General features: G+C 35.9%; 1 protein-coding gene across 2 annotated transcripts in view; it reads left to right on the top strand.

Moving 5' to 3' along the window:
* Nucleotides 1-25,264, top strand: part of USP32 (ubiquitin specific peptidase 32) — a 220,177-nt gene that overhangs the window by 138,758 nt on the left and 56,155 nt on the right. For both annotated transcript variants that reach the window (XM_058560459.1, XM_058560460.1), the window contains exons 6-11: nucleotides 6,624-6,755; nucleotides 8,917-9,024; nucleotides 11,230-11,345; nucleotides 11,714-11,776; nucleotides 13,984-14,067; nucleotides 19,457-19,518. In XM_058560459.1, coding sequence (XP_058416442.1) covers nucleotides 6,624-6,755; nucleotides 8,917-9,024; nucleotides 11,230-11,345; nucleotides 11,714-11,776; nucleotides 13,984-14,067; nucleotides 19,457-19,518 — 565 coding nt within the window. The remainder of the gene's footprint in view (nucleotides 1-6,623; nucleotides 6,756-8,916; nucleotides 9,025-11,229; nucleotides 11,346-11,713; nucleotides 11,777-13,983; nucleotides 14,068-19,456; nucleotides 19,519-25,264) is intronic.

Raw genomic sequence — 25,264 nt, 5'->3', positions numbered from 1 at the left:
TTTCTTTTTTATATTTTGCTTTCAAAAGAATTTCGCTTCTAGGTCATTTAAGTAAAAACCTCTCAGGTTTCAGACTTAATGAGTGTCAGGGCAGAGTAGGTGGTAGGAAGGAAAGAGAGAGAAACATTAAGTCCTGGGTTCACCTTGAGGGTCAAGCAAAAGGAATATAATTTCTCTTAAAATTTTATGGAAGTTGGTGGAGTATGTGTTTTCATTTATTCACCACTTTTTATGACGATAGTACTTGTACAAATATAGTACAGATACACTTACTTTTTAGTATCTCTTAGTTATCTTGCTGGTGAGGAGAAAAGTTCTCCCCCCAAATTTTTATTAAAACTGCTAAGGAGTGGTTAAGTGCACACGCTCCGCTACTGGCGGCCCGGGTTTGGATCCCGGGCGCGCACCTACGCACCGCTTCTCCGGCCATGCTGAGGTCGTGTCCCACATACAGCAACTAGAAGGATGTGCAACTATGATGTACAACTATCTACTGGGGGGCTTTGGGGGAAAAAAAGGAAGAGGATCGGCAATAGATGTTAGCTCAGAGCCATATTCCTCAGCAAAAAGAGGAGGATTAGCATGGATGTTAGCTCAGGGCTGATCTTCCTCACAAAAAATAAATAAATAAATAAATAAATGGCCTGTTTAAAAAAAAAAAACTGCTAAGGAGTAGAGTATGTATGAAGGCACTGGAAATTTAGAGAGCATTGTTCTTGTCTTCCCAGGTAACCTGTTAGTTATTGGAGGCCAAGGCTCACTACTGATACGAATCTTTATCTTTTATCATAGTTAACATTATCCTGAAAATAAACAAACAAACAACACACGTGTATACATTTTACATATGTATGTGTGTGTGTATATATAATGAACAAAGAAGATTTGTTGAGCCCCTAACATATAGATATTGTTCATTAAAAAAATATTTATTGTGTGCTCAAAATGTACCAGGTATTATTCTAAGTGTTAGAATATAGCAATGAATAAAACAGACCAAAAAACCTGCCCTCAAGTAGCATATGTTCTCCTTGGGGGAGACAACCAATAAAGAAAACAAATAAGTAAATTATGCCAAATGTTTATATGTATTAAGGAGCAAAGTAAGCAGAGAAGAGGGAGGGAGGAGTATCGTTGGATGGGGTATAGTGTGGATGGTCTGAGAATGTGACATTTGAGTAAGGATCTGAAGGAGTTGTGGCAATAGCCATGCAGACATCTTGGGGAAGAATGTTGAAAAGTTTTGAAGCAGAGAAGTAGCATGATTCTGTTTAAATTTTTCTTTTGAAATGATTTTTCATTATTAGTGAAATTAAAGTTTTTCTCCCTGTTTTTATGAATTGTCTGTCTTGTGCTTGTTAATCTGTTGTAATCGTAATGCCTTTTTTTTTTTTTTTTTTGTGAGGAGAACTAGCCCTCAGCTAACATCTGATGCCAATCCTCCCCTTTTTTCGTGAGGAACATTGGCCCTGAGCTAACAGCCGTGGCCATCTTCCTCTACTTTATGTGGGACGCCGCCACAGCATGGCTTAACAAGCAGTGTGTCCGTGCGCGCCCGGGATCCGAACCTGTGAACCTCGGGCTGCCGCAGCGGAGTGCACGCACTTAACCGCTTGCGCCACTGGGCCAGCCCCAGTAATGCTTTTTAATTGCATATATTGATGATTTAACCTTTTTTTTTTTTTTTGTGAGGAAGATCAGCCCTGGGCTAACATCTGCCAATCCTCCTCTTTTTTTGCTGAGGAAGACTGGCCCTGGGCTAACATCCGTGCCCATCTTCCTCCACTTTATATGGGATGCCGCCACAGCATAGCTTGACAAGCGGTGCGTCGGTGCACGCCCGGGATCTGAACCGGTGAACCCGGGGCAGCCACAGCAGAGCGTGTGCACTTAACCGCTTGCGCCACTGGGCCGGGCCCATGATTTAACTTTTTATTAAACACCTCACTGGTCTTCCCGCTTCCATTCTTGCTGCACACCAAGCTGTTCTCAACTCAGCAGCCGAGAGTGATCCTGTCAGTTAGATCATGTCACTCCTCTGCTTCAGACCCTGCAGTGGGTTCACAATTTCACTGAAAACCAAAGTCATTACAATGGTGTATATAATCTGACCCCCATTTTCTCTCTGGCTTTATTTTCTACTACTATCCTATTTTTATTCTCCCCCTCATTCACTCTACTTCAGCCACTCTGGTCTTTCTCTTCCTTGAGCTTGCTAGGCATGCTCTCATCTCGAGACCTCTGTCCTGGTTCTCTCTGTTCAGAATGTTTCTTCGCCATGATTTACCCCTTTGCCTCCTTCATATCTCTGCTCATATGTCACCCTTCTGTAGTGTGATCTTCCATAACCACTCTATAATAAAGTCCATGGTATGCCTCTATCAAGGCCCTGTTTAAGGCCATGATATTCCTCTTCATTTATTCAAATCTATAATATTATTTATAAAATTTTCTTCATGAAAATCTCATTTCTTGAAGCTTATTTTTAGATATTTGTTTCTTGTGGGGAATTGTTATTGTTGATACACTTTTTCCCTTTTTATATTTTCTTACATGTTATTGTATTATGTAGGAAAAGCGTTGATTTTTGTATATTTATTTTGTATCTCTTACAGATTTTTTAACCCAATTATAATTTGTAAATATTTTCTCTTTGAGTTTTTTGATACACATTCTGCTTATATGCAAATAATCTTGCTTTTTCTTTTCTATTATACTTCATATTTATATCTTATTGCATTAGTGAGAGTTTTCAGAATCGTGTTAAGTAGTAATTGAAGGGTTCTGCCTTATATTGGAAAGTAGAAGGACATGAAAAGCCGTCACACTCACTATAATAACATGAAATCACCACATAAACTTTTCAATGAATAAGAGGTGTAAACTGCAAGAGAAGCAAAAAGTTTAATTGGGGTCTCAAGAACTGCAGTTTGGGGAGCACAGATTCAAGTGGAAACCCAAATAGTGTTCCGCTAGGGAGTAAAAGTCAGGGGCTTTTAAAGGCAAAGAAGGGAGGTTGTATTACAAAGAATTTTAATTGGCGTTGGAGGCAGAGAGCTAGTCTTGGCTAAACGTTGATTGACTGTTGATTCTGTCTTCAGAAAGTCCACAGTCCTCAGTCTTTGTGATCAGGATGTCTGTTCTCCTGCTGACTTCTCAAACAATTGCTTATCTAAAATAATTGCCATTTTGGCCCAGTCCAAAGGTTTGGCCCATTCCAAGGTTCAAGACAGCCAGGTAGTTTTTCTGGAAAGGTCCCTCTGACTCCATTTTAAAATGACTCCATTATAGTTGATTTCTTTTTTAAAGCCGTTGAAGATGTAACAATGCAAAGAAATCTTAAAAAACAAAACAAAACTGAACTCCGGAGGGACGAGCGTTTCCCAGATGATCAAGTGATGTAGGGTGCTTTAATATCTGAGGCCAGATGCTGAGCTTGGGGGTAAGGCTGTCAGAGGAGTGAGCCTGCCTGAGGACAGTCTTTGCTGGGGTGAGAAGAAACCAGCCAAACTTTTGGATTAGGAGAAACCAGCCAAACTTGTTACAGATTTGAATCTGAAAGAGTCCAAATGCAAAGATAGTCCTCTCCCCTGAGTAATTCTCTCATTTGGAAAGTTTGCTGAGATTGGGGGCAGGCTAAAAAGTGAAAAGAGATCTCTTGATTTTGCAGTTTCATGGCCTCACCATTTTGAAGTCTCAGAATCTTGAAGCCTTGCAGTCTCATGGCTCTGTGGTCTGAGGTGTTGTCATTTTGTGGAGTCTCATACTCTTGAGGTCCTATGGTCATACAATTTCAAGGTCTAACACAGAGATTGGCAGACTTTTCCTTAAAAAGGCAGATAGTAAATATTTCAGACTTGTGAGCCATGTGGCTTTCTGTCACAGTAACTCAACTCTGCCATTTTAACACATTAGCAGCCATAAACTATATGTAAGTAAATGGCATGGCTGTGTTCTAATAAAATATTATTTATATAAATTTATATAAAAATGCATGCAGCCTTCAGGCTGGAGTTCAGGGACTCCTAATTTCAAACACTAGCAGTTTCTGGGCTCTCCTGAATAGAAATCTGAACTCACTTTCAAATAACCAAAGCTGCAATCACACTCCCATCCAAAATCTGATATGATCAATGATGAACTCCCATGGGAGTTAGGGACTGGGCATTTCCTGTTTTCATCATTCCTTTGTTTAGGGACTGATTTCCATCTGTTATCGTTTTATTCAGTCTGAAGAATGTCTTTTAATATTCCTTTTGATGCAGTTCTGGTATTGATGAATCCTTTCAGCTTTTGTTTGTCCAAAACATTTTTTATTTTGCCTTCATTTTTGAAGGATGATTTCATAGGATATAGAATTAGAGATTAACAGGTTCTTTTTTTTTCTTTCAACACTTTTTTCCCCGTTGTCTTCTGACTGTCTTGTTTCTGAAGAGAAATCATTGCTTATCTTAGTTACACTGTTTGTAATGTAATCTCCATTCTGTTGTTGCTTTTAAGATTTTCTTTTTTTTTTTTTTTTTTTGTGAGGAGATCAGCCCTGAGCTAACATCCGCCAATCCTCCTCTTTTTTTTTTTTTTTTTGGCTGAGGAAGACGGCCCTGGGCTAACATCGGTGCCTATCTTCCTCCACTTTATATGGGACGCCGCCACAGCATGGCTTACCAAGCAGTACTTCGGTGCGCGCCCGGGATCCGAACCAGCGAACCCCGGGCCGCCGCAGCGGAGCGCGCGCACTTAACCGCTTGCGCCACCGGGCCGGCCCCTTAAGATTTTCTTTTTATTAGTGATTTGATTGTGACTTGCCTTGGTTTGGTTTTCTTTGAATTTTTCTTGCACAGGGTTCATTGAATTTCTAAAATTGTAGGATTATAGTTTTCATCAAATTTGGAAATTTTTCAGCTATTATTGTTTCAAATGTTTTCTGCCCATCCCTTTCTGAGACCCCAATAGCATGTATGTTATACTGTTTGATATTGTCTTACAGGTCACTAAGATTCTAATTATTTTTTCCACCTTTTTTTCTCCTTATGCTTCCATTTGGATAGTTTCTACTGCTCAGTCTTGAAGTTCACTGATCTTTCCTCGGTAGTTTTAAATCTGATGTTAAAATTCCAGTGGATTTTTTTTATTTCAAATATTGTATTCTTCATCTCTATTAGTTCTATTTAGTACTTTTTTATAGTTTTAATTTCTTTCCTCAGTATGGTCATAGTTTTCCTTAAATTCTTGAGATGTTTATAATAGATATTTTAAAGCCTTGTCTGCTAATTCCATCATCTCTGTTATTTCTGTGGCTTTTTCTATTGACTAATTTTTATCCTGGTTTGGGGTCACTTTTTCCTGCTTGTTTCATATTTTTTTTTGGATACTAGACATTGGGAATGTTATATAGCTAATTGGATTCTGTTGTCTTCCTTTAAAAAAGAGAATTTGTTTTGTTTTGCTAGGCAGTTAAGTTACTTATGGTTCAGCTTGATATTTTCAGGGATTTCTTTAAAGCTTTGTTGGGGCAAGTCTGGACTAGCCTTTACTCTAGAGTTAGTTTTTCCCCTACTAGTTAAGTGTGACCTTCTGAGTCTATGAAGGCTCCCAGTGTTTAACAAGGTATCTCCACTTGGCTGGTCAGAATTTAGGCATCTCCTAGCCCAGCTTCAATGAATCTCACTCTGCATACACAGCTTAGTATTCTGTCAAAATTCAACAAGACTCCTGTGCAGATTTCTGGAGCTCTTTTCTTTGCATAACTCTTTCCTCTCCAGTACTCTGCCCTGCAAATTTCAGCTACCTCAACCTCCCTGAAGTGCAGCTTCTCTTCTTAACTCAGTGAAATCTCACTGCTTAGGTTCCTCTTACCTTGCCAAGGTCTGGAAAGTGACTACAGGCAGAAAGCCAGGGCAGTGGAAGGACTCACCTTGTTTGTTTTCTAAATCTTACTTTAGTTCCTCGGAGAAAAAGAAACATATAAAATACAGCCATGGTTGGAGTTTATCTGTGATTTTTTAAATATACCTTCTGATGAATGAGGAAAGAAAGATGTTCATGTTTTCATGATGCTCCTGTTACCTATCACATTGTAAATCCTACTCTACCTCCTCTGTCATTTGTTGACTTTGTTATTTATGACATGTTTTATCATATTCTTTTTCATTTATTTAATAAGTATTGAGTGTGTTAGTAGTTACCATATTGACAGGATGAATCAGACATGGATCCTGCTATTAGGATATTTACAGTGTAGCCAGGAGAGATTATGTATGTAGAATCTTTAAATCCAAGATAGAGATTGAAAATTACCAAAAATGAATACAGATAAAAGTGGTGTGGGAAACTAAAAAATAATGTCTCAATTGTTTATTATTTTTGAATTTAAACAACCTACTGAATAAGAAATTACAAAAAAATTTTTTCTGCTTTTAAAGCCTCTTTTATGTTAATTTGAATTTAATTTTCATGCCATTTTAAATATATTTATCTTTCAGTGTTTTGTTTTAGGTAATGATTATTTTTAGTAATTGAATTGGGAAATTAAAATATATCCTTGGAAGTTACATTACCAGGATGAGCTAACTGCCCAGAAGGGAAGTTTGAGGTTTTATAATCTTGTTTGATTTGATTCTCAGTGGAAGAATCAGACATCATTGATCTGGAGAAACGCTATTGGTTGCTGAAGGCTCAATCTCGGACTGGACGATTTGATTTAGAGACATTTGGCCCATTGGTTTCACCACCTATTCGTCCATCTCTAAGTGAAGGTAGGAATCATTCTGTTTTCTACAAATGTTCTTTGGTAAACACGCAGAGCCCATCTTTTATTTCTAACCAATACATTTTAACTCCAAAAGGCCATATTGTTATAGATTTGCGAGTTTCTTGCAAATAGCATAGTTTAGTGGAAAAAAACTAAAATGGGAATTAAGTTTGTAGTCTTGAGCTTCCTCTTCTACCTTGTAACCTTGCATAAATCAGTTTAGTTCTCTGCACCTGAATATCCTCATATATAAAATGAATTTGACCAAGTCAGTGGTTGTGAAACTGTATTCCAATGAGGTGCCTCAGCAGCTGGTGCAGGAATTAGGGTGGTGGCCACTGAATGGGCAGAGGTCCAGATTTCCACACATTATCCCACCTCTTCCTCAGCTCAAGTGCCTCTACTTTTTTCTTTTACATAAGAAGGTTCCACTGCTGTATCCTTCCCCTCCCAAAAAAGATTAAGAAACCACTGGACTATACCATCTTTGAGGTCCCCGCTAGCCCTAAACTTCTCATTGCTATGACTTTATTTTTAAATTAGGAATACAAAGAGTAATTGTGGGTAATATCACAAAAACCACATATACTTCGGTTTTGCTTCTGGTTCTGACCTTTTGTTTTGTTTTGTTTTGTTTTTTAAAGCCTGATGGTGAAACTTACCAGCCTCTACTTTATTTTACTTTAGTTATTTATTTTTTTGAGGAAGATTGGCCCTGAGCTAACATCTGTTGCCAATCTTCCTCTTTTTCTTTTTTCTCCCCAAAGCCCCAGTATATAGTTGTATATCCTAGTTGTAGGTCCTTCTAGTTCTATGTGGGACGCTGCCTCAGCATGGCTTGATGAGTGGTGAGTAGGTCCACGCACCCAGCATCCGAACCAGTGAATCCTGGGCCTCCGACGTGGAACGTGCAAACTTAACCACTAAGCCACCAGGCCAGCCCCGTGGTACTGACCTTTTATAACTTTTCTTACTTTTGGCAAATCACTTAACCCCTTCTAATCTTTAGTTTTCTACTCTTTAAACTGAGGGCACACTGGGCCGGCCTCGTGGCTTAGTGGTTAAGTGCGCACACTCCGCTATTGGCGGCCCGGGTTTGGATCCCGGGTGCGCACCGACGCACCGCTTGTCCGGCCATGCTGAGGCCGTGTCCCACATACAGCAACTAGAAGGGTGTGCAACTATGACATACAACTATCTACTGGGGCTTTGGGGAGAAAATGGGGGAAAAAAAAAGGAGGATTGGCAATAGATGTTAGCTCAGGGCTGGTCTTCCTCAGCAAAAAGAGGAGGATTGGCATGGATGTTAGCTCAGGGCAGATCTTCCTCACAAAAAAAGTAAAAAATAAAATAAACTGAGGGCACAGAATTGGATTCTTGAAATACACTGTATTCTTCAGATTCCTAGGATACTTCAGAAGTACTTGTTAGGGGAGCCAGAGCAAACAGGGCTCTGGGCTTCCACCTACTTGAACAGTGCAGTTGTGTTTTTACGTTTTTAGAATTTGAGATTGATAAATCATTTCATTTGAAAACAAAATTATTCCATTTCTATTTTTTATAAAAATTTAGAAAACCACAGGATTAAATTTTCAAATTCCCTTTTATTTCTGAAATTTAAAATATTCATTTATAAAATATTAAGTAGTACAAAGAAGACTCTGCAGTACAGAATTTCATTCTGTTGTAATATAGTGTGTTATTTTTCTTTGCTTCATGAAAGAGCTTTATGGGAGTTTATTAATAACATCACGGTTTATCTTTTTGAGTATACAGTTCAACTTTTCTCCTTTTTCCTTTTTCTTCTCAACCTAAGTAAGGATAATTGTAATTTCTGACCTTTTTTTCCCTGGTTTTCAATTTTTTTAATTGATTTTTATTTTTTACATACTATAGCCATTTTAGAGTTGATATAAGAGACACATGGGCAAACATAACCAAATACTAAATGACAGTAATGTATTTTCTGCTAGGATCTTAAGTTTCAGTTGTAATTATACCAGGAGAAAAAGAAATACTTCTTGAGACAGTGGCAACTACTAATCTTTTTTTTTTTAATTTGACCAGTTTATGGGAAAGAGTCATGCCTCCTTTCATAAACATATCATTATTAACATTAAGAAGTTTGTTGGCTTTGACTTACGGTGCCTTTTTCCATTTTACAGGTTTGTTTAATGCTTTTGATGAAAATCGTGACAATCACATAGATTTTAAGGAGATATCCTGTGGGTTATCAGCCTGTTGCAGGGGACCCCTGGCTGAAAGACAAAAATGTAAGTGTGTTAAACATTGTCACAAAATTTGCAAACTATACAGAGAAAAAATTAGCATTCACTCATGTAAAATCATCTGTGGAGTAAGGCCTGAATTTTCATCAGTTTGTCAGGTTGGCAAATAGCAGTCTCATGTTGAAGTTTTACTGAGGTCAGTCTAAAGAGTCAATCATCCATTCTTTTTTACTGTAGAATAGTTTGGGATCTTTGTTATTAATAATGGGGTTTATTTTCCTGATGAATTTTCAGTTCATGATAAATGAATTATAATCAGCCATGATGTATTTGAAAATGTTACCATTTAGAAAATATTTTCTGGTGGTCTCTATAGGTAACTTTGTGTCTTGCATAATTTGAAGTACAACTCATTTTCTGTCAATTATATACATTAATTTTTTATTAGCAAAATTAAATTTATGATCAAAACACAATTTTATTAAATACTGAAATGGTCTTTTTAACCTAGCTAAAGTGTGATTATAGCATAATTTATAAGCATAAGTATATTGCATTATTAGATCCTGACCATATTTGAGAAAAATACAGCAGTTTACATTTAATTGGAACCTAATTCTAACATATTTACTAGGGTCATTTGTCACCATGTTACATGGTGACAAAAAATATTTACTAGGGTCATTATCTTTCTGTCTTTCTAAACTGCAACTTCACAGATGTTGCCTATTTTGTGTGTGCTATTTGATATTTTGATCTGCTTTAGTAATGTTGTACTATGATGTATTCAATTGATTAAATAGTATAATTTTTATGGGGGTGTATGAAATAGGTAATTATTTAATCTTAAAAATTCAGATTTATTTTTTCTTCCCTGATGCTTCACCATTACTCCAACCTGGCTTTATGATAGATTATTTGTTCCCATTAAATTTTAATATTAGGGGCCGGCCTGTTGGCGTGGTGGTTAAGTGCACGCACTTCACTGCGGCCGCCTGGGGTTCCGATCCCAGGCGCTCACTGACCGCACTGCTTGTCAAGCCATGCTGTGGCGGCGTCCCACATAAAGTGGAGGAAGATGGACATGGATGTTAGCCCAGGGACAGTCTTCCTCAGCAAGAAGAGGAGGATTGGCGACAGATGTTAGCTCCAGGCTAATCTTCCTCACACACACACCAAAAAGTTTAATATTAAATAAGGAGGCTGAAATCTTTGTTTCTCAATTGAGGTTAATTATTGCCTTAAAAATTTTTTTTAGTTCCTTTTTTGCTGATAGACTAATGAAAGTTAACAAACTAGAGTGACTCAGTTGGAGTTCATTAGCAAAGTGCTGATATTTTTACTTCTTAGCATGTTGTATATAAACTTCATTGAAGAGTTGAAATTGTTCTTTGGCAAAAAATTGAGTGTGCATTAATTACATTGGAGAGGCAAAATGGAAGCAGACTCTTTATATCATCTTGTTATTGATTCTTTTTTTTTTGTGTTGCCGAGGAAGATTCACCCTGAGCTAACATCTGTTGCCAATCTTCCTCTTTTTTTTTGGCTTGAGGAAGATTAGCCCTGAGCTAACCTCTGTTGCCAAGCTTCCTCTTTTTTTTTTTGCTTGAGGAAGATTAGCCCTGAGCTAACATCTGTGCCAATCTTCCTCTATTTTCTATGTCGATTGCCGCCACAGCATGGTGACGAGTGGTGTATGTCCGCACCTGGGATCCAAACTCACGAACCTGGGCCACCGAAGTGGAATGTGCTGGACTTTAACCACTACACCATGGGGCTGGCCCCCTTGTTATTGATTCTTAATGTAGTTGGAATATTTTCAGTGTTAAGAGAATCAGCTCTGCTGATTTAATATATATTTAATATATAACAAATAATATTTAAATATTAGAAATTAATTTAAGGGCTTGAATTACCTCCTCAAAACCTATGAGGTATTGTAATATTTATTGTTTAGTAACTTGGCCCTTTTCTTTTGGTTTACAAAGAATTTAAGTCTAGATTTGGGTGAAGGATAGGGCTTTCCAACCTAGGTAATGATTTAGAGAGAGAGATTTGTGAAGTGTGTGCAGGAAGTCCTACAAGTTCAGAGGATTTTAATGACATATATAGTCTGCTCCAGATGAGAACTTAATCAAGAATATACTTGCTTGAGAAACTAAGTAATTTTTCTAGGGCAGCTTCTAGTAAAATGTAGTGTACTCTAGAATATAAAAGTAATTTCCTTCCATAAGAGTTTCTTTTCTTTAGTTTGCTTCAAGGTGTTTGATGTTGACCGTGATGGAGTTCTCTCCAGGACTGAACTGAGAGACATGGTGGTTGCGCTTCTAGAGGTCTGGAAGGACAACCGCATGGATGATATCCCCGTAAGTTCTGATTGTGCACGTCTTGTTGCACGTTGAACTTCCAACAGGAAAATAAAGTGGAGAATTTTAAAAAATAGAAAAGGATCTATTATTATTCCTAGTTGCTATATAATGCTGCTCAAAATATTCATAGCTAAAGGTGCAAAATTGAGAAGAGAATTTGCCTTAGAAAATTTAATAAACTGAACTTACTGTATAAAGTAAGAATGAAACTATGGGAAAATTGTGTTAATTTTTTAAAGCAAATAGAAGAACCTGTATATGGTAATTAAAAAAATACTTGACCAAAACATAGTATACTTCAGCCACTGAATGATAAAATGATATTTACTTGTTTCTAATTATTCCTTTGGATTTCTGTTTTAAAGGAATTACATACGGATCTATCTGATATTGTAGAAGGCATATTGAATGCACATGACACCACAAAGGTGAGTCTAGCTAGAACTAATTTATCCTTTTCTAAAAATACCATGTACTCTGAATTGGGGTATGTAGCTGATATACATATTTGAATCTCTTCTGCATCATCTCCACCAAGTGCCTGTTTGGACCTGTGGTTACAATACTTCCAAATTGTCTCTAGAGATAGCCCATTCCATCTTTAAACAACTCCATTAAGTATTATAATATAAAAACATTTATTATATTTTATAAGCTAGGCATTTTATAAAAACTAAGTAGACACAAACATTATCATCTATAGTTTATGATCTTTTTCTCCCATTTTAGTAAGTTATGTTAAAGCTACCCTCATATTAAGCAAAAGAAGCCACACCAAAAAGAATACATATGTATGATTCTATTACATGAAATTCAAGAACAGAGGCAAAACTAAGAAATGGTGATAGGCATTAGAATAATGATTTCAGGGATGAGTGGATTAACTGGGAAGGACCATAAGCATTTCTGGGATGATGGAAATGATTTTTTATCCCAATCTGGGTGAAGCATATACATATTCCTTAAAAAAAATTTTTTTTAGTAGTGTTGGTAAGGGCCTCTCTTGAGTTCTTTCATAGCAGCCAGAATAAGTATGTAATAACAGGAATTAGCATGTACTTTACAAAGAACATAAATTCTTGAATTTTTTAGTTTGACAACATTTATTGGTAAGGATGTTATAATAGGTTTATTCCTGTAGTTTACATTACTGTGATGTCCATGTGTCCCTGTAAAATTGAAAATAATCCACATGTGAAGCATATTTGGGTTCATTTGAGCCTTTCCATGCAAACATTTACATGTACCAAGTAACAGATTGGTAGGATATAGACCACAGTGGTATTATAGAGGTTTAGAAAAAATAAGTAACATCAGTTTTTTTCCTTTCTTCAATCACAATTCCAAAATGAATCATCATAATCTTATTAAATGTTGCTCAATAGAAACAAATAATAGAAATGAGTTTTACAGGACTTGAGCTTTGTTTGGCAATTTAGGCAGTCTTCTCCTTTCATTCACCTCTCTCTGCAGAATACTGAGGGATCCACTTCTATTTGGTATGTATAAGAACAGAAACCTGGAAAAGTTTCTGTTAGAAAATGCCTTATGTAGAGATACAATTTCTAATACCTTTTTTCTGGGTGTTTGATAAATATATCGTCATTATTGCTGTCTGTTTTTATATAAGATGGAGTTTCTACTTCTAGCTCTGCTGTGAACATTAAAAAAACACATAATGGGACCAGCTGGGTTGGCATAGTGGTTAAGTTCATGTTAAGTTCACTTCAGCGGCCTGGGGTTCACGGGTTTGGATCCCAGGCGCAGACCTACACACTGCTCATCAAGCCATCCTGTGGTGGTGTCCCACATATAAAATAGAGGAAGAAGTTTCAGGAAAGCCAATAATTATAATTAAATACTAAATTATCGTTAAATACTAAATAAGTAACTTATTCATGATTAAATAAATTATCATTAAATACTAAAAGCTAAAGACATTATTATTCATCTAGGATTGTCAGGTAATTCGTTGAACACATGAAGTAAGAAGCATTTGATTATATTTTTGCCTGATAAGGAAAAAATATATATTTTGCCTTCTATATGCATATGTTATTTTTGCTACACTGTGACACCACGAAAATGTTACTTTACTCAACTTATAAAAGTTATGTTAAATTGTATTTTAGGGAAATGGTAATGTAGGTATTCATTTTTTATATATATTAAGTTCCTTTAAATATCTAAGAAGTCTGATAATATTGCCAGATGTTTCGATGAAGATCTTAGGGAATTGTTAGGGTGAAAGGGAGTAATCCAGAGAGTCTACTTTTTGCTTTCAGAATTAGTAAATACTCCATTTTCACTACCCAAGGTCTTTTGTGATTTTCCATAGGTAACCCTTGAAGCAGAAGATATTGTGAGTTATTTCCCAGGTCTTATTGGAGGAAGAAGATTGTTGATGATAAATTGTCCTCATTATCATTGACTGCTTCAACAGAGTTTTGTCACTTTTAAACTTATCCTAACTGGTCTACTTTTTCAGATGAACACATAGCATCTGCTTTAAATTATTGGTTTACTTTCAGACAAATGACCAATATAAGTTTAGTAAGCCAGATTTTATTCAAATGCTATGAAACATGAGAACATCCCTAACATGAGATCTTTTTCAATATTGTTTCTCTTTCAGATGGGCCATCTTACTCTAGAAGACTATCAGATCTGGAGTGTGAAAAATGTTCTTGCCAATGAATTTTTGAATCTACTTTTCCAGGTATGTTTAAGGTAAATGACAGGTACAGAGGGTAGTAGTACCAGTAATTCTACATTTTTTTCATTATGTAGTAGTTAATTGCAACTAGGCTACAAAACCATATATTATAAAAAGAACTATGTTATCCTGTACACCACTTGAAAAATGGTAAGATAAAGCATGAGTGCCTACTGAAGCTTCTGAAAATCAGGATGTGGGGGATAAGAAAGCCAAATATAGCTGATTATGTTTGTTTCTCTTATCATAATTCATGATAGAACAGCATGTAGACACATAGAGAATAATTTAAATTACAATAGCCATCATAATTTGCTATTTTTCTTCACTGTTGTCTTTTTTAAAGGCCCTTCTTAACAAGTGAGGCAGTGTGAACAGAGAGATGGATCATAAGTAGGCAGCTGTAAGTTTTTTAAAGTATACCATGTCTCCAGATAAGAGATTATCTTAGCTGCAAGGCTGTTTCTTTTTTTGTGTGTGTGAGGAAGATCGGCCCTGAGCTAACATCTGCCAATCCTCCTCTTTTTGCTGAGGAAGACTGGCCCTGGGCTAACATCCATGCCTATCTTCCTCTACTTTGTATGGGATGCCGCCACAGCATGGCTTGCCAAACAGTGCGTCGGTGTGTGCCCAGGATCCGAACCGGTGAACCCCGGGCCGCCGCAGTGGAGCACGCGCACTTAACTGCTTGCGCCACTGGGCCGGCCCCTGCAAGGCTGTTTCTTAATTTTGTTTTATTCTTTAAAAAGCCCTAGAAAAATTGAGGGAGAAGGAGGGAAAGAAGCTGCCAGGAGTGAACATTAAGCCATAGAGGTTGCCAGATTCTATTTTCCTAGTTAAAGTAGTTCCCTTGCTCCAATTTTTAAAAATAATTTACAGTTTCCCATTTTTCATTGTTCTTCATAAATATTTAAGTAGATTTAATAGTGTTAATACTGTTGTTTTATAGTAAGTCCTGATATCTGGTGATCTAAGTCCAAATTTTAGATTTTAGATTCTCCTTATTTTAGATTCTCTTCATTTTCCTTTCCTTGTAAAAGCACCCCTGTGAAGGTCAGAAAGGTTTGATATCTTTATATCTATCATGGTCTTCCATTGTAAATAAAGAATAACTTATTTGTGACACAACTGTGTTGGAATAAATGGAAATTGGTCTCTTCCTGACGGCTAATGACTAATTATTGTATATTTAAAACATACAATCTGATAGACCTGTAATATCCATTTAAATCAATCAATTGCTCCACTGTCAGGTATAATTTTCAGCAGAGATTTAAGTTAATGGCTTTATAAAATATAAATATGTACAAAAATAATATAAATCGCTACTGTAAACAGAAATGACTTGCTTGATAATATGAAAATTGATGAACTATTTTTATCTTATTTAAAATAATATCCTCAACTACTTTATCTCATAATTAATTGTATAAACATTTTGATCACTTAAGTTTGTACCTGAGTCACCTTGTAGCTCTCACATAGTACAGCATTTTGATTCTTTTGTATTGCCTTTCCTATATTCTTATCAGGGACTTGCAGTGGCACTATTTTTCTGTGACTCTAATTCATAAACAAGCATATGCTTGTTTATGTTTTCCAACATTATATTATGAAAAGATGAAAGAATTTTTCACTGAATACCCATCTATTCGTCAGCTAAATTTTAACATTACATTTTACTATACTCACTTTATCCCATATTCAGATATGCTTTTAAAACTGTATTTTCACTTAATATATGAGTAAGCAGACTGTTGTGCTAAGTTTTCTATCTGTGTCTTAAAATTGGTAGAGTTAGCTGGTAAGTTGAGTGATAAAAGCTTGAGTTATCCTCTTATTTTATTTGCCAAGATTCCCATTCTTGGCTGAGTGTTTTGGGTATTTAAGTGTAACATATGTCAGTATCAGTAGAATTAGAAAACCACCACTGTGGTAATATCTTTATTTTCAATTCTTTTTTATAAACTCAGTGCCCAATATTTTGCAGAGAAAGCGTGCTAAACATAATCAGAATCTTCTGTCCTATACCTTTGTCAAAAAGTATCAAATGTTAAAAAGTGTGGTAGACAGAATAATGCCCCCCGCACCCCACCAAGCAATATCCATGCCCTAATCCCTGGAACCTGTGAATATGTTGTCTTCCATGGCAAAAGAGACTTTGCAGGTATATCAGGTTAAGGACTCTGAGACGGGGAGATTAGCCTGGATTATGAAGTGGGCCCAGTCTTGCCCAGCTGTGGTCAGAAAGAGAAAGAGATGATGTTGGAAGAAGGGTTAGAGAGATACAAAGTTGCTAGCTTTGAAGATAGAGGAAGGGGCCATGAGCAAAGGGATATGGCTGAACTCTACAAGCTGGAAAAGGCAAGGAAACGTATTCTTCCCTTAACTTCTAGAAGGAATACCGCCTTGCTGATGTTTTGATTTTTAGCCTAGGGAGACTCATGTATGACTTTTGACCTACAGAACTGTAAAATAATAAATTTGTGTTCTTTTAAGCTGCTGAGTTTGTGGTAATTTGTTACAGCAGTAATAAAAAAACCAATACAGAGGGAGATAATCCATATTTATGGATTGAAGGGCTCAATATTTTAAAGACATCAATTTCCCTTAAATTGATTGATAGATTTGGTGCATTCACAATCAAAATCCCAAAAAGTTTATTATTGTCATTGTGGACCTTGAGAAGCTGATTCCAAATACATACTGAAGTGCAAAGGGCCAAAAATAGCCAAGATAATATTAAAGAACAATGTTAGAGGACTTAGATTACCAGATATTAGGACTTCCTCTAAAACAACAGTATGAAGACAATGTGATATCTGCATAAAATTAGACAAATAGACCAATGGAACAGTATTGAGAGTCCTTAAACAGACCTACATATATGTGATCACTTGATTTATAACAAAGAAGACATTGCATTGCAGATGGGAAGGAATGGTCTTTTTTTTTGTTAATTATTTTATTGAGGTCATATTGGCTTACAACACTGTGTAAATTTCAGATGTCCATCACTATATTTCAGTTTCTGTATAGACTGCATCTTGTTCACCACCAACAGTCCAATTTTTATCTGTCACCAAACATATGTGCCCCTTTACCCCTTTTGCCCTCCTCCGATCCCTGTTCTCCTGGTAACCACTAATCTGTTCTACGTGTTTGTTTATCTTCCAGGAGTAGTCTTTTCAGTAAATGGTACTGGGTCAGTTGGTATCCATATGGGAAAAAAAATGCATCATTATTCCTACCTCATACCATAATGAAAATAATTCCAAGTAGATTATAAATCTAATAAATGTGAAAGGTAAAAAAATAAAGCATCTAGAAAATAATATAGGAGAGTATTGTAATGACTTTGAGGTGGCAAAGAGTTCTTAAACAAGACACAGCACTAACAATACAGGAAAAGTTTTTAAGTTGGAATTCAGTAAAATTAAGAATTCTTTTTATCAAGAGATACCATTAAGAAAGTGAAAAGATAAGCCACACAGTGGGAGAGAATGTTTGCGATACCTATATCCAACAAAAGAGTTATATCTAGGGCATACAAAGAACAAAAATCAATGAGGAAAAGGCAGAATTTCAATACAAAAATGTGCAAAAAAACTTAAACAGGTGCTTCACAAAAGAGAATATCCAAATAGCTAATAAATATTATGAAAAGGGGCTAACCTCTTTAGTCATCATGAAAATACATATTAAAACCACACTTGGAATACCATTAGGTATCCACCAGAATGGTTAGTTTTTAAGTGATATGAAGTATTGGTGAGGATAACAAGCAGCTGGAACTTGTACACATTGCCAGTGGGAATATAAATTGTTATGAATACTTTGAAAATTGTTTGGCAGTATTTATGAAAGTTGAACATATGTATACCCTGTGACCCAGCAAGTCTACTCATGTGTATACCCTACAGAGATTTGTATATCTGAGCACCGAAAGACATATGAGTAAAGTCTTATAATCACTATTTTTTATAGCCTCAAACAGAAAATGACCCAAATACCTATCAATAATAAATAATTTGCATACATACAATGGTATATTTTACAGCAATGAAAATAAATATACTAACGCTACACAAAACAACATGGATGAATCTTAGATAATGTTGAGTGGAGAATACTGAGCCAAAGAATTCAAAAGCAGACAAAAACCAATCCATGGTGATAGAATTTAGGATAGTGAATACATCAAAGGGGTGCACTGGTATTTGGGAAAGAAACCAAAGTAGAGCTTTGCGGGAGGTAGCAATGTTCTATTTCTTGACTGGGTGGAGGTTGTATAGGTGTGTTTACTTGGTGAAAAGTCATTGAACTGTGCCCTTAAGATTTGTTCACTTTTAAGCATGTATATTATATTTCCATTTTATTAAAAGTTTGAAGTTTGCTTACAAAAAACATATCAAAAGCCCAAGTATCCATCAATATGAGAAAGGGTAGAACAAATGGTGGTATATTGGAGCAATGGAATACTACTCAGCAATAAGAAATGAACTGCTGATACATGGATGAATCTCAAAAACCTAATTTATATATTTCATTGTTATGTAAATGTTTCCTCAAAAGGTAAACAAAACTGTAAAAAGATATTCAACTCTAGTTCATGTTAGGTATGCTGATATACTTACAGAGAGCTGTACTAATGTCTGTAATTTACTTTGAAATGTATCCAAAAATTAAGATGGATTGATGGATGAATTGAAGGATGGATAGATTCAAGTATAATAAAATGTTAATATGAGAATGTAGGTAATGGGTATGACGTGTTCAGTGTAAAATTCTTTCGATTTTTCTGTACTTTTGAAAATTTTCATGATAAAATGTTGAAAAAGAAATTACATCCTTTGTGATGATATTTAGAGAAAGCAAGTAAATTGGAGGAAATGAGCCTTAAAAAGCATATTTAGCATTAGTGGCAATGATTTTTTTCTTAGAGCTGTTCAAATTAAAATACTTTATCTTTCATCTTCTGTGTCCTCTTCATCTCCCTTTTACCTTCCTCCCCAAGTGCCATGATGTACTCTTCAGATTTCAAGAAAGAAAATAATATTCTCTATGTGACATATATTAAAACATGTAGTATTAATGAATACTCTGAAAAGTCGTTGGTTCTTTTCTTTCTTCCTTTATCTTTCTTTTTTTCCTATCTCACATAGAGATTTTGAAGTTGGCCTCCACTGAAATGGCTTGTTTTAAAAACAAACAGCTAAAGTTGAAAGTTCAGATTTGCTCAGGTGAAGCATTGATAATTCATCAATTGAAAGCTATTGCTAATTCAAATTCCCATCTAGAAAGTGGCTCTCATGCAGAGAATGTGAAAAATTACTACATTCCAGTCATTGGCACCAGTCAATGAAATTTAATTTACCACTTTTTTCTCTAGGTATGTCACATAGTTCTGGGGTTAAGACCAGCTACTCCAGAAGAGGAAGGACAAATCATTAGGTAAGTTTGTAGTTTCAATCTGTGTATTTTTCACTATATAGTTGAAATTTCTAAAACCTGAAATAAATTGTTACTAAGCAGTAGCATGTGCCGTTTTAGTGTAATCATTATAATGACACCCTATTTCTCCAAAATAGTTATATATTGAAATATTTTTGTTAAAGTAACTTCCTAGCCAAGAGATTGGATTAATTTAGAAATCAAATTCTATTTAATATTAAAACTGCACTGAGTAATAAATTAAATTTTTTGAAATAAAAAGACGTAATATAAAAGGTAGCAATTTTGTTTCCAACAAAATAGTTGACATTTATTGTAGAAAGATTAGAAAGTAGAGCTAAGCAGAAAGAAGCAAAAAATGCCCATCATCTCTGTATTTACGGATAATTGCTGTTGACATTTTTTTTCAGCTTTATTGAGGTATAATTGACCACTAAAATTGTAAGTTATTAAAGTATGCAATGAAATGATTTGATATATATGTACCTTCTGAAAGGATTCCCCCCCATTGAGTTAATTAACACATCCATCACCCATGACCTTGCATATCTACCTTTTTTTTTGGTAAGACATTTAAGTTCTTATTCTCTTAGCAAATTTCAGTTATACAACACAGTGTTATCAACTATAGTCACCATGTTATGCATCAGATCTGCAGACCTTATTCATCTTACAAATGAAAGTATGTACCCTTTTACCAACCTCCCTCTTTGCCTGCAGCTGCCAGCCTGTGGCAACCACTTTTCTACTCTCTGTTTCTGAGTTCCATGTTTTTGTTTTTGTTTTGTTTTGTAAGGTTCCACATATGAGTGATACCATGCAGTATTTGTCTTTCTCTGGCTTATTTCACTTAGTGCATTGCCCTCCAGTTTCATCCAGGATGTGGTACATGACAGGATTTCTTTCTTTTTTAAGGCTGAATAATATTCCATTGTATATGTACCACATTTTCTTTATCTATTCATCCGTTGTTGGACACTTAGGTTGTTTCCATACCTTGGCTATTGTGAATAATGCTGCAGTGAACATGGGAGTACAGCTATCTCTTCGAGCTGATTTTGTTTCTTTTGGCTGCATACCCAGAAGTGGGATTGCTGGATTGTATGGTAGTTCTATTTTTAATTTCTTGAGAAACCTACATACTGTTTTCTATAGTGGCTGTACCAGTTTACATTCCTACCAACAGTGTACAAGAGTTCCCTTTTCTCCACATCCTTGCTGGCATTTCTTATCTCTTATGTTTTTGATAATAGCCATCCTAACAGATGTGAGGTGATGTCTCATTGTGGTTTTGATTTCTGTTTCCCCGATGATTAGTGGTATTGAGCACCTTTTCAGGTACCTGTTGGCCATTTGTATATCTTCTTTGGAAAAATGTCTAGTCAGGTCCTTTGTCCATTTTGTAATTGAATTATTTGCTTCTCACTATTGAGTTACATGAGTTCCTTGTATATTTTGGATATTAACCCCTTATTGGATATCTGGTTTGCAAATATTTTCTCCTATTCCATAGATTGCCTTTTCATTTTGTTGATGGTTGCACTATTAACACTTTTAACATTCACATGCCCACATATGTGATTGTAAATTTTTTACAAAAATCAGAATATTCTGAAGCAGTTGTATTTTCTGCTTCCTTTTTCACTGTGAATCACTTAAAATGATACTTTTATATATCAATAAAAGCCAGTTATAATTTAAATTATTGGCTAGTAGGCCCTATTTATCCCCTATTTTTATCTGTATTTTTCTTTAATATAAGTATACTGGAACAATTTAGTAATAAAATCTGTACACCTTTGGTTGGGGATTTACCGAGACAAAATTACTTGAGGTGAAATATCTGGGTTAATACGCCTGCACATTTTTATAGATATATTTTTAATACCTTGAGTATCTTTCATTGCTTTAGGGTTACCATTATACTACATGTTTGTATAGAGAGGTTCAGAAAGAGGACTAAATCTCCACTGAACTTTGCTTTTAGAATAAACTCTTAATATATAGCTTGTCACTTGACTTTTTCTTAAAAATAGTGTGTATACAAATTTTTCAGTAGTTTCTTCTGGCTTTGGACTACTGGATAAAAGAGTTTACAGAAATAGAGTTGTTTGGAATACCTGAGTACAGAATTACATAGTCAACATTTAAACAAGCATTGACAATTGAGATTCAGATTAGTTGAAATGGCAAGTATATTTTCCAACTTTTTAAAATGGATTTTTTTAAAATTTATTCATTTATTTTATTGATGTTTTAATAGTTTTTAACATTGTGAAATTTTGGGTTGTACATTTTTATTTGTCCATCACCATATATGTCTCCCTTCACCCCTTGTGCGCACCCCCCACCCCCATTGCCCCTGGTAACCACAATACAGTTTTCTCTGTCCATGTGTTGGTTTATGTTCCACATATGAGTGAGATCATACAGTGTTTGTCTTTCTCTTTCTGGCTTACTTCACTTAACATAATACCCTCCAGGCCCATCCATGTTGTTGCAAATGGGACGATTTTGTCTTTTTTTTTGGCTGAGTAGTATTCCATTGTATATATATATACCACATTTTCTTGATCCAGTTGTCAGTCGAGGGACACTTAGGTTGCTTCCACTTCTTGACTATAGTGAATAATGCTGCAATGAACATAGGGGTGCATAAGCCTCTTTGGATTGTTGATTTCAGGTTCATTGGATAGATTCCCAGTGGCTGGATCATAGGGCATCTCTATTTTTAATTGTTTGAGGAATCTCCATGCCGTTTTCCATAGAGGCTGCACAAATTTGCATTCCCATCAGCTGTGTATGAGGGTTCCTGTTTCTCCACATCCTCTCCAACATTTGTTGTTTTTTGTCTTGGTGATTATAGCCATAAAATGGATTTTTTAAAATGGTTGTCTCTTAAATAAGGTTAAGCAAAATCAAAGTTAAGCAGAATCCATTTTGTAAAATGTTATTTTCATAAGACTCTAGTCTCATGTAGCCTTTTTAATCTTCATACTCAGAAGACTCATTCTTTCTTTTTTTTTTTTTTTTGATGAGGAAGATTGGCCCTGAGCTAACATCTGCCAATCCTCCTCTTTTTGCTGAGGCAAACTGGCCCTGGGCTAACATCCATGCCCATCTTCCTCCACTCTATATGGGACGCCGCCACAGCATGGCTTGACAAGCGGTATGTCGGTGCGCGCCCGGGATCCGAACCTGCGAACCCCGGGCCGCTGCAGCAGAGCTCGCGCACTTAACCGCTTGCGCCACTGGGCCGGCCCCTCAGAAGACTCTCTTGTTCATAGTTTTCAGATGTTGACAATGTCTTGATTTTCTCTTAATTTTTAGCTAAATTTAAAATAAAATTTAAAAATACATTGACATGTACAAATGAGATATTGTAAGGAAATACTGAAAGGCTTTATGTAGCTGCAGTACCTTTGTTCTTATAATTTTGTTATAATTTTGTTCTTATAATATTGCAGTCTAATTTCATGTTATACTAATATCTTCTGAAGTCAATATGACTTAGAGATATTAAGAATGCTATGTGTAAACTATATATATATTTCTTGGCTTAATTGTTTTGTAAATGCTAATAGCATCCCTATTTAAAAAATGTTATGTTGATATAATCTTATGTTTTTATAGAACTTTGTTCTTTGTAAAATACTTCCATTTGCATTATTTCATCTAATCCTCAGAATAACAGCATGAAATTAGTGTCATCATCCCATTTTGTAAAAGAGGAAGCAGATTCACAAAAGTTGAGGAACTTACCTGAAATTACATAGAAGTGGCAAAATCAATTCTAAGACTATTTTTGTTAAAAACACAAATAATCTACTGCTTTCTGTATTCCTTATTTTTCAATAAATCTGAATTTCAAATCCTAGATTCCAAATTGGTTCATTTCATTTGGGTTTTTTGAGTTTTGTTTTATTTTGCCTCCCTTTTCACTTCTAAAAATTCATTTGATTGTGATGATTTTTAAAGGATGAATCAGGTTGGTATACAGGCAGTGAGGTGAAAGAAATATTTGTCTCTAACTTAAAGAATCAGTACTTTGTGTGAAAATTGGTATCATGATTTCTACAATGACTGAGTGAAGATCTCAGCAAATCCTCTCCCCAAAAAGCAACTGGACAAAATATAAAACTGGACAAAATTGTCAACTAACCATTTCAGGACTCTGGAAACTGACCAAAGGTATTCAACAAATTTTGAATTTTATTCAAGAAAAACTACTAAACCTTGGTGAGACTAATGGGACTCTATAGTAATTTTACCTGGGACAGTTCCCATTTCCTCCCATCTAGCAGTTCTGCATGATAGCTTTACCAGGGAAGGCCAGTGAGGGCTGACTTGGTTTGGAGTAGAGCAGGGATGAAAGTCTACCCAAGAGGGGCTGGCCCCATGGCTTAGCGATTAAGTGCACGTGCTCCGCTGCTGGCGGCCCGGGTTCGGATCCCGGGCGTGCACCGACGCACCACTTCTCCAGCCATGCTGAGGCCGCGTCCCACGTACAGCAACTAGAAGGATGTGCAGCTATGACATGCAACTATCTACTGGGGCTTTGGGGGGCAAAAATAAATAAATAAATAAAATTATTAAAAGAAAAAGAAACAAAAAAGAAAGTCTACCCAAGAGCATTGTAAAAAAACAATAGAGATCATGGTGGCAAACAATCAGGGAACATCACTAGCTTGGGATTGAGATACTGGTAAAGGGAAGCAACAGACTGTCAGACCACTGAAAATTTTAACAAAGAGATCCAGCGTACAAGAGATGACCACAGTGAATATTAATAAACTTCCACATGTCCCAAATGATCTGGAAGGCTGCTTGTATACACAAGGCTACACGCAAGCGCAGAAGAAACTAAAGATGGCCTTAGCTATCTATTCATTTCTGATTAAATGTGAGGCCTCGCACATGCAGAAAGTAAAAGCCAAGGAATGTTTGTAACCTGCCTGAACTTTGCATGTGTTTCCCAAACTGTGAACAGATCCATCAGGAGAAAGGTGCAGGTGTTACTGGCTCAAGATGTTTAAGCACAACCTCTCACCAGTCATTTGCTGCCCAGTAAGTTATGCTCTCCCCAAAGAAGCCAGACTTAAAGAAACAAGAAATAATTATAAAGAGAACTGAGCAGAAACTGAGCAGCCTCACACTGCAGGGGAGACAGACTCTACAGATTTAATCCAGGAAGTTACAAGGCAGAACACACAGGGTAAAATCAGAATCCAAAGTTGCTGACGTATGTTATCAAATATGTCCAGTTTTCAACACCAAAAAAATTATGAGACATGCAACAAAATCGGCAAATGTGACCCCCATGTACAGGGAGGGAGAGACTAATTAATAGAATATCTCTGAGGTGGCCCCACATGTTGAACTTAGCACACAAAGACTTCAAAGCACTATTATGAATATTTTAAAAGAGCTAACAAAAAAAAGCTTTGCTAAAAGAATTAAAGGAACGTCTTACGACAACAATACAAAATATCAATAAAGAGGTAAAAATTTTAAAAGAGAGACAAAGGGAAATTGTGGAGTTGAAAAGTGAAATAAAAGTAAGTGAAATAAAAATTCACTACAGGGACTCAGCAACAGATTTGCGCTAACAGAGGGATAACCAGCAGAATAGAATATACATCAGTAGAGATTTTCCAATGTGAAGAACAGAGAGAAAGAATAAATAAAAATGAACAAACCTTCAGAGACATGTGGAACACCAGAGACAAATATACCAACATATACG

The sequence above is a fragment of the Diceros bicornis genome, chromosome 18 (genome assembly GCF_020826845.1).
Source record: "Diceros bicornis minor isolate mBicDic1 chromosome 18, mDicBic1.mat.cur, whole genome shotgun sequence".
In the NCBI taxonomy this organism is placed as follows: Eukaryota; Metazoa; Chordata; class Mammalia; order Perissodactyla; family Rhinocerotidae; genus Diceros; species Diceros bicornis.
Note: the sequence above shows the minus strand (reverse complement) of the source record. Positions and strands in the feature narration are given on the sequence as shown.